We start from the raw sequence: 9,951 nt of genomic DNA, 5'->3' as shown, positions 1-9,951 counted from the left end.
ACATCATACTGTCGTCAGAGCTGCCAGGAATAGTCTAGTCCATATGCGGAGGAAGCCAGCCTCGCAGGATGCGCGACGTCCTCATGCGGCCGCGCTGCCTCGACCTCGTTCTGAACAGCGAACGCGGGGTAGCACACTGGTTGCACTCATGATCATGTTCCCGTAACTTCCGCGTGTCGCCAGGTGCCATGATCTCTGGGAAATGAAGACGCTAGCCTCCCGTTCAGAGCTAGACAGCAGGAAGAACGCCGTCCTCTAGACGTCCGCTATTCGGAACAAGGTCAATCGTGAGGTCACCTCGACGTTTTAGGCAGCCAGCGAATAGATGAATGTGATTCGAAGCAAGGTTCCGGCGCCAGGGGCATTCTATGAAGTGTATCAGTTTGGAGAAAGCTAGCCAGAACAACAGCAAGTCACCAAGAGCTTACGGTATTCTAGGTCAGCCGGAACGCCTGCATGCTGTTGTCGAGCTGACGTCTGTAGATGAAGGGGGATAAGCGCTCGTGCGAAGAGCGCCAAACGCGGTCACGCACCCACGTGAATGTAAGCGCCGATTGCCTTCCTCAGAAATTTTGGACTTTGAGCGGGAATTGGACCTTGGTCGGCGTTGGTCGCGAGCACCATGTCCACCACACTACCGCTCTTCTGGGACCTCTCTTCTGCTTCTGCGAACACGCGGATCGATGCCTCTGTGAAGCTCGTCAGTTCCCTCGAGCACTTCCAGTCTCAATTCGTGCCGAAGAAAAACATGGGCCGTGGAGAGGACGGGGCGGAGCAGAAGGGCGATGGCTTGGATGCCTTGAACGCGCAGGACGTATCATACTCGATACGTCGACTTGTAAGGGGACTGGCGAGTCCGAGAGAGAGCAGTCGGTTAGGTTTCGCAGTAGCGTTAACGGAGGTTAGTCCTTCGCGCAACTACTCTGCATTCGATGTAACATAGGCCTCGGTGTATGCAGCTCTTGTCCAAGATCGACACGGTGACATGCTCGCAAATTTTGGCCCTGGTTCTGGACTCCTCCAAGACCGAAGGCACCATGACCGGCCAGGAGGAACGCGACATGTACTTTGCTCGTCTTTTCGGCTTCATCTCCGTCATTCAGTCCGGGTTGCTCTTCCGCGAGACAACACTGCCATCGTCATCCAGCCTCGTCTCAAGCTTGGACAACTACAAGGAAGCGTTTGCTGAGCTAGTGGCCCTCGGCGAGAAGAAGTCCTGGCTGCGCGAGAGCGCTTGGTGGGCGATCGGTCTTGCCATTGAGGCGCTGCTTGCATCCGACGTCTCGTGGAAGGATGACGCTGTAGAATCCACTGTCAGCGTATTATTTGCGGAGAAGAAGGCGTGGACGCCCGAGAAGATTGCCCTCACGCTGAAGCTGCAGACTCAATTGCCCTCCCGAGACTGGCAGAAACTATTGTCGCCCACGTTCAAAAGTCCGGAGCTGCTGATTACAGGAAACCTCGGAACCATTGCTCGCATACTGAGGGTATGTTCGTTCACCGAAGCCCATATCCTCGTCGTCCTGAAGCATTTGTGCAGGAATCCAATGTCGACGATGACGAAGAATCCGACGTTCCCAAGTCAGGCGCTTGGAAGCCTCAAGTACACTTCGTTTGGGACATGCTCCTCGACCGACTGCTGTCTCCTCCGGCGCAAAAGGGCTCAAATACTGCTCCATTCCCTGACTTCTTCCGGATAGTAGTCGATGGTGATTTATGTTTGGTACACGTGCGGACAATGATCGCTAATGCTCGATGTTCAGAGTCTTTGTTCTCGAACACGTCTTCCCCGGAGCGCAAGTACTGGGGCTTCCAAATATTCACCAAGGCCCTTCCTCGCGTCAGTGCTGATGACATGCCCATGATTTTCACAAAGAACTTTATGCGGTCGTGGATTAACCATCTATCGAAGAGTGACCGCTATCTTCACAAGGCCGCGAGACAAGTGGTAATGTACCGTTTTTCTTACCGCTAGCTGGCCTGCATTCTGACTCTTTGTGCCAGGTGTCAGACATACAGTCCTATGTCAAGGAGAATCCTGCGCTTGGCTTCACCCTTATCTTGCAACTCACGGGTGTGAACGGAAGCCGTCAGTTCGACAAGCTAACCAGGACAAAAACGGTCGAGTCGATCCTGACGTCAATGGACAAGGACGGGGTCCAGAACTACATTGACTACCTCCTGAAGCAAATCAACGATGACCAGACCGGCGAGCCGTATGTCCCTTCCGAGCACGCGGCAGCTTTCCAATGGCGCTCACGCGATCACAACAGGGTTGACGCACAGGCCGTGAACTCCCGCCGTGCATGGATTATAGATCAGCTGGCCGCCCTCGTCCGCAATGGCGCGATCCCAAAAAGCGACGATTGGGTGCAGTCCATTCTAGACTGGCTTGCTGTCCACGGTCTCTTCGCCGTCACCAAGAAGTCCGAGAAGAGTCCCATTTCGGCGGTAGGTCGCTACCGCCCCCGATTCGCTGCGTGCATGTGCCTAACTTTCATCTCTGTCAGCTTCGCAGTGTGCCTGCACCACAATTCTCCGACGAACTCAGGAAGCTGTGCCGCGACCGCCTGCTCAGCTGTTTAGCCGACTTGACTGGGCATACCACTGCCGTGGAGAAGGGTAAGTAGTCGCGCGCTCATCGGTACGCGTTGGCGTCTCATATGTGGCCGGATGATTCTAGAGGACAAGACTATTGTCAAGATCCCCGCAGTGGCATCCGACGGGCGGTTCTGGGTGGACAGAGTGCTCTCCACTATCGAGAAGCTCGAGAAGGATCCAAAGCACGTCGCCGTCCTCGCTGAGCTTGACGAGGAGGATCAAGCATTGCGAAGCAAGGCGCGTCAGCTGGCCGCGCGGCTGAAGACGGTGGGTGGACACAGTTCGATACACGTTACAACATGCCAACAAGCTCTTTAGGTTCCGGGGCCTCAGCGGGAGGCCGCAAGAGGCGCCGAGCTTCTCCTCTCAGCTACCCTTCTTCACCACTACTGCGCCGACGAGGAAGCCGACGCGGAAACATTAGAGGTAGTGCTTAGTCTGCTTTCACGTGAGACAGCGCTGACGGCATGCTATATTACTAGAGCTGCATTGATGGAGCGACGCGGATGTTCCCAGTAGAGACAAAAAAGAGCAAGAAACCACGCAAGTCCACAGGCGGCGATGCTGGGGATAGCGCGGCTGATGTACTGGAACCTGTGGATGTGTTGGTGGACAACGTTATCGGCTTCTTGGAGCAGGCCACGGCGTACATGCGCGCGGTGGCCAATCAAGTGTTCTCGCTGCTGTCTGGTTCGGTCCAGGAGAGCACTATCAGTCTCATTCTCACCGTAAGTATTGTACGGACATCTGCTCTCTCGTCATATTAATAACGAAGATCAATCGCAGCAATTGGAGCGTCGTGATCCAGCTGAACTCATGGCAGTCGAAGACGAAGAGATGGAGGACGACGAAGATAGCGGAGATGAGGAGGCGGAAGAAGACGAGTCGTCCGAAGAAGCGGAGGACGAAGATGAGGACGAAGACGCCGACGAGGAAGAGGATCTTGAACTCCGGAAGAAGATCGAGGAAGCGCTGCGAATCAATGGAGTCGAGGCCGCGACTGGCGAATCTGACGATGAGAGTGAGGAGGAACTCATGGACGATGATCAGATGCTCGCCATCGATGAACAGTTAGCTGCAGTCTTCAGAGCACGCGCCACGGAGAAAAAGGGGAAAGGTGGGGCAGCATCCCATGATACCTTGATCCTTTCACTTATTCAGGTTAGCAGATGTCGACGCACAGCGGGAGGCCACACACTTCAAGAACCGCGTACTCGATCTCCTCGAGATATTCCTCAAGAAGCAGCCGTCTAGCCATCTGACGGTCCGCTTGATTATCCCGCTGGTAGACCTAATCGTGGGCACAGGCCCAGACGAGAAGCAGCTGGCTGACAAGGCGACTGGTATATTGCGGTCCCGAGTGGGCAAGGCCAAGGAACTCCCTTCGTCAGTTGACAAGGATGAGGCTGCGGAGGTGCTCCAGGAGTTGCATTCGCGAGCCAGGAAGGCACCATCTGCTGACGTTCTTGCTACTCTGAGCGCTTGCACCATGTATGTGGCGAGGGCGCTGCACCATGTAGGCGAGGACGCACCGATTGTCCGGGCCTACCAGGAGTCTCTAGTTGACTTTGTCACCCGCAAGGCCTCCCGGTTGAACACGCAATTCCTCCAGGACTTTGTACGCCGACAAGTGGCAGTCGCATGGGCACTGCGGGATGATCTCCTCGACGTCACTAGCAAGGCGGTCAACGCTTATCGGCAATGTCAAGTATTCCTGCTCATCCATGCCTTAGTCAAGGAGCTTCCGCAATTGGTGAGCACGAGTGTGTCTCGTGTCCCGCTAATAACGACTAACGGGTTTTGTAGGGTGACGAGAGTAAAGCCGACGTCCTTGCATTTTTACCCAAGCTGCGAACTGCTCTCATCGACGTCATCTCACAAGCATGCGACGAGTCTGAAGCGTCTCTTACGGCTGCTCAAATTAAGGAGCTCTTCAAGTTGGCACTGCTGGCCGTTCGTCACATGCGCCGTACAAACGCTAGTGCCGAAGAGTTGTTGGTCGTTTGGGACCCTCAGTCGTGGAACGATCTATCGACCAAATTGGCAGCAAACCCTCGCTTGATGTCATCCACGGCCTTGCAGACATCGTGCAAAGAGATAATTCGGGCTGTCGGTGAGTCTGCAAAGTCGGGCAGCGATAGGCCTACAAAGAAGGGCCGTACAGACAGTAGTGCTACTGCCAGTAAACGGAAGGCTGCAGAGCTCGAGGATGCTCCTGCGCCGCAAAAGGCCAAACCCAAAAAGGCTAAGAAAGCAAAGACTTCCTAGGTAGATTATGTATTGGATATCGTATGCATATGCTTCAGTTGCGCGACGATGTCCGTTAATTCGTGTAGATGTCTGTTCACCTCATCTGGTGGTGAGTGGATAGTGGCCTTGATTAGCCCAAGGCATTTGCGGATCCTAGTACAGCGCGTATGAGAGAGGCCAGGCCGAATGAGGTACGCGTGTCTACTGACCTGTTACGCCGCACCCTGCCTTCCGTGGAGGCTCGTAAGGCGGCCGATTGTGAGGTAGCTTCTTGCAATATCGACTCCGGCAGGCCAGCTAGTCGGGCACATTCAACGCCGAACGATTCCTCGGTGACGCCAGGGGTGAGGCGGTATAAGAATGTGACCTCTCGGGTTCCGTCAATCCTGGTCTCTTCAGTGTAACCCATATGTACGTTCTGAACGTCGGCAGGGAATATGCGTTCCATGTCTACAGCTAATCGGGGATAGTGAGTGATGAACAAAGTCCTGCATTTTGTATGCTGTACGAGGTGTTGTAGGACGGCATTCGCAATCGCCATCTGTGCAATACAAGTCAAACAAAGTGTTCTGTTCGATACCAAGGGAGGACATACTCCGTCAAACGTTGCCGTACCACGACCTAGTTCATCGAGGATTACCAAGGATCGCGCGGTAGCCATCTGGATAATATCACTTGTCTCTTGCATCTCAACCATGAAGGTCGAACGTCCGCGAGCCAGTTCATCAGAAGCTGGCAACAAGCTGAACAATGGAGGCCAAGGGTTGATTGTGTGGATCGACTTACCACCCATTCGAATGAGGATCCCATCCATAGGAGAGAGTCTCATCGACTGGGCTGGGACATAAGAACCGACCTGAGCCATCTGTGATCGACGTCTGGTTAGAATTACCCTTGTGAAGGATACAGACGAACACTAACGATGGCGCAAAGCGCAATCATTCTCACCGCAGAGCTCTTTCCACCCATGTTAGGGCCAGTGATGATCTTGGTGCTTGGCTGTCCGCCACCTATCGACACTGTATTTGGGACGAAGGGATCAGACCGTAACACTTCCACCATTGGATGCCGACCCTCAACCAGGTCTAGCACATCATCCTCTACGAATTCGGGCTTCACATAACCTTCCTGCAGCGCTACGCGCGCCAAGCCCAAGAGACAATCGCCGACGGCCAGCTTGTTTACGGCATCCCGGAACAGGGCGTAGTACTTCTGGGTGATCTCCTGCAGGAAGGACTGGTACGCCTTGTTCGCCTCGGCAGTCAGAGATTCTTTGTACTGTGCACGCTCTTGGAGTTTGGCCCTGACTTCTGGAGTGTGGTATCGTCTCACCGACCTGGTGCTGTTTGACAAAGCTACAGCATCGTCTCTAGACGGCAGGCGCAGATGGCACGACTCACCTGGACACCAGCTGCCAGTTGATAGGGATGTCACGGTTCTCGCTCTTCCCGATCTCTACAAGATACTGAATACACATCAGCGCCATATAATCCGACGCCGAGGTGAAAACATACCTCTTCGCCAGCCACGGTTGTGTACTGTAACGCAGGCTTTTTGATTGTCCTTCGGACTGTTATACTATCTCATAAGACGACAATCAAGTAGCAGCCGAACTGCACCCACTCTTGCGTAGCTCGTCCACGAGCTCCGACTCAACTACCTGAATACTCTGCTCCGAGTCGCCTTTATCAGCATACGCTCCGTAGTCGATGACGGGAAGAGACCGACCGCAGTGTGCACATCTATGTTAGGATACTTGTCTGGATCTGCCCATAGAAGTTCCATCTTGCCCTCCTTTGCTGCTTTGAGATTGACATTGTCGAGGATGTATCGCATCGGTTCCCGCAGCTTTGGCAGGGCCGCCGCGATCTCATTGAGCAGCGGCGACTTGAACAACGCATCCTGAGGGCTCGTTATGGGTTGAAAGGTCGACGCGACCCTACTGAGCGCGGGGAGCAGGACAGACAATTCCTGCGGGGTACACTGTTCAACCGACCGATTTGGCAAGTCAACAGTCAATCCTAAAGACCTGCACGGTGAACGACGCCGCAAGACACACCTTCCCGTATTGAATGCGACATAAGCCCCGCGCAAGGTCCGGCTGACGCTTCAATGACTCGCGCAGGAGGATCAACTTCGGTGTTTCGTCGGCCAGGATCTCCTCCACGGCCTCGATTCGTTCCTTCAGAATCCTGAACGGAACACGCAAATGTCAGTGACACTGACATATGGAGGTGTAGCGCGGAATCACGAATCAGAGCGAGCGCATTTGCTTGCAGGTTCGTCTCCCAGGACCACGCAGGAACTGCGGGATGATTGAATGGGATTACAAACCTCATGTCGACCAGCGGCCGTCCGACCCAACTTCGCAGCATCCGCGCGCCAAATTTCGTAGACGTCTGGTCAAGAATCCACATCAGCGAACCCTTGGTCGTGTAGTCCGTTTCATTTCGGTAGATTTCCCTGTCGCGCACAATCGCCAACGCTAGTTAGCTTGGGCTAATCTTCAATGTGAATCTAACACTGCACGAGGCAGCGATACTCACAAGTGCGTCAACGTGTTACTGTTGAGGAGCATGTGAGTGCGCTCTGTGAGTTTTGCGAAGAATTTGGTCTCGCGGAGACAGTCTGCCACACCGAATGCTGCCAGATACTTCGCCGCGTAAGCCAGTGCAAGAGCAACCAGCTTCGGAAAGTCGGAGACGGTTGCCATGAGTTGGCCTATCAACGTGAGACACGATAAATCCCCGTCAATTTCAAGTCTCCGCAGAGCAAACGGGGCCTGACAGACCTGAATTGTAACCTTCAGATGCCATAGCGGACTTGGATTTGTCCGTATAGAAGGATGTAAGATATGAAAAGGCCTCGGTGTAGGAGAGATCATGCTTGGTCCGCTCTGTACGGATTTTATGGTCCGGGTTTGTCCAGTCTGCATTCGAGATCCTTAAGAGTGGCGAATTACGATTTCGGAGTACCAGGAGAAAGACAAAGTACATACTGTGTGAAATGTGCGATCATCTTCTCGCTTGCCTTGCTGAGCTTGTCGTCGGGAAGGAGGAGCTCGTAAGGTTTAGAATGGACCATCCGTGTCTACATGAAGTCAGGATTGACTGCGTGTACAACAGCGATTTCGAACGCAGACTCACCTCTAGTTCAGTGCGCATGTGGTTATCTGGAACAGATTGATGAAGTTCTCAATCCATCGGTGATTCAAAGTAACATACCCTCGAAGTCGTCCCACATCACGTCGCCAGTGCTAGCGGAGATGACGATCACTCCCACTCTGACCTTTTCATCGGAGCCCATACCACCCATAGGTTCCTCGACTAAGCACATCAAGGACGGGGCGAATGTCGGATCGAGTTCGTCTACTGAGTCGATGTCATCTATGTAACTGGGCGGATGTTAATATAGGTAAGGAGAACTAGTAGTAAAGATGGACGTACGTTGCAGCGGTGTACATATGGGTTACTTCACGATTGAACAACTCGTTCCTGTTGTCGCCGGCAGCCTTCAAAGCGGCTGTCTCTGTTTGCTCGACTATGCCTACTTTGTAGCCTCGCGAGAGCAATCTACACTCATAAGGGTTCAGTTGAGCGCATCGTCCCGACACATGGATGCACCGAAAAATGCTTACTTTCGCAAGTAGATGTGCTTCCTATGCGGAGGTATCCAAGCATTGAGAAAGTTTCTCTTCGGGAAGCAGGCGACTCCAAGCTCCTTGGAGGCTATCCTTGCATCCTCGCCGTTGAAGATCATCTTGTAGCCGACTTCGAACATCAAGAGGGTCCCAGGATATCGTTCTATCAAATCCCGGATCTGCGAACCTAACGCATTCGTTGCCGTCCAGTCTTAGGAGGAGTGAGTGCGCACCTGAAGTTCCAAAGGAGTATACGGTAGTCCGCTTGGACCTATCTCCTCTACTTTCTTCTTCCGACTTGGTACACTCCGCGCAGTAGCCTTCCCTTTTTTCCTCTTTCTCTTCGATGTGCTCGAATTGGCCCACATTCCTTGCATTTCTGAGAACAGATGTCCTCGGCCTTCCGATTCTTCTCCGGAGTCTGGCTCGCCGGTGGCAGCAGCCACAGTCTGCGACTCGTCCTGTTCCTCACGGTATTCCTCATCGAGTTCCTCGCCTGTGTGCCTTCTAGTGAGAATACCAGGATTACCAAGTAGAATGCGCTTGGCCCTTTCGTGGCGTTCGTTCGTCTTGCGCCGTGTCGACTGGGTTGACGACCCAGGTTCGAAGCGCCAATGTTCGGCCAGGCCACCCGGTCGCGTCTGGCTGGTAGAAGGTACGCCTTCCCGCTGACGTTGAGATGAATCTGCAGTGAAGAAGGTACTGGTGGTCTTCGCCCTCTTAGGAGGTGGTGCAGCAGCCTCGTCGTCAGAATCTGCAGTTAGGTCGATCGTGGCACTAGGTCGCTTCCGCTGCTGAGTCCCACCGGGAGACGAACTAGCCTGAGAGAAGAACGATGAGATAGCCGCTTGCTTCGTCGGGGTAGAGGACGACATCGAGGAGGAGGATGCTGAACGTGAACGTGTGCGACAACAAGAAACAAAGGGCGCAGCCGGACCAAAATGAAATACTCGTTCCAGTTGTATAGGCGCCCAACATGCGTAATGACAGGAAGGCGGGAAGGAGCCAGCTGAACTCGTACGAGGCGCTCCTCTCGATGCCGAACTATTCCTTGGACAGTCGTAGCGTCCAGAGTGGAGGTGGAATAATGCTGCTGAAGTTTATCGGCAGGCTGCCCAAGACAGGCGTATATCACTCAGGGATTGTATCATGTAGGTGGCACAAACCGTGACGCCAGGCATGAGCATACGGTTACTACATGACGATATTCTGAGAGAGGATGGTGCCTCGCAGACATTGGGATCTGAGGGCTCGAGATGAATTTATCTTGAGGATAAATCATTCGACTGTGCAACGACTGTGCGGGTGATCCTCGCGAGTCGCGACCACGACCAGTCTGACGCGTCGAGCGCGTTTATGTCAACCGCCACAAGCGCGACACCCACGCCACCGACGCGTAGCCGCGCCAGGCACCCACCTGCAGGCGAGAACATGAACACGTTGCGCGGCTTCTCACTTTA

General features: G+C 53.8%; 2 protein-coding genes across 2 annotated transcripts; one reads left to right on the top strand and one right to left on the bottom strand.

Annotated features, from left to right (window-relative positions):
• Positions 1 to 507: 507 nt before the first annotated feature.
• C8Q71DRAFT_819948 (DNA polymerase phi-domain-containing protein) lies at positions 508 to 4,869 on the top strand (the record flags this gene model as incomplete). The annotated part of the gene is made up of 13 exons (XM_047926164.1): positions 508 to 901; positions 960 to 1,487; positions 1,541 to 1,709; positions 1,764 to 1,948; positions 2,005 to 2,216; positions 2,274 to 2,451; positions 2,511 to 2,622; positions 2,684 to 2,868; positions 2,920 to 3,027; positions 3,084 to 3,329; positions 3,388 to 3,718; positions 3,771 to 4,354; positions 4,408 to 4,869. Exons 1-13 carry the CDS (start codon positions 623 to 625, stop codon positions 4,867 to 4,869), a joined length of 3,579 nt encoding a protein of 1,192 aa, XP_047783577.1. The 5' UTR covers positions 508 to 622.
• Positions 4,870 to 4,981: 112 nt separating this feature from the next.
• Positions 4,982 to 9,366, bottom strand: C8Q71DRAFT_699343 (muts domain V-domain-containing protein; the record flags this gene model as incomplete). The annotated part of the gene is made up of 18 exons (XM_047920065.1): positions 4,982 to 5,392; positions 5,447 to 5,583; positions 5,638 to 5,716; positions 5,773 to 6,193; positions 6,252 to 6,316; positions 6,366 to 6,421; positions 6,475 to 6,520; positions 6,580 to 6,834; positions 6,911 to 7,043; positions 7,186 to 7,314; positions 7,398 to 7,572; positions 7,643 to 7,794; positions 7,850 to 7,941; positions 7,998 to 8,023; positions 8,076 to 8,245; positions 8,298 to 8,423; positions 8,489 to 8,670; positions 8,725 to 9,366. The coding sequence occupies 18 exons, from the start codon at positions 9,364 to 9,366 to the stop codon at positions 4,982 to 4,984; spliced, it is 3,297 nt and encodes a 1,098-aa protein (XP_047783576.1).
• Positions 9,367 to 9,951: the final 585 nt, after the last annotated feature.

This window comes from Rhodofomes roseus (assembly GCF_022264815.1).
Source record: "Rhodofomes roseus strain CIRM-BRFM 1785 chromosome Unknown C8Q71scaffold_2, whole genome shotgun sequence".
In the NCBI taxonomy this organism is placed as follows: Eukaryota; Fungi; Basidiomycota; class Agaricomycetes; order Polyporales; family Fomitopsidaceae; genus Rhodofomes; species Rhodofomes roseus.
The sequence above is the reverse complement of the archived record's forward strand: the minus strand, read 5'-3'. Positions and strand labels throughout refer to the sequence as shown.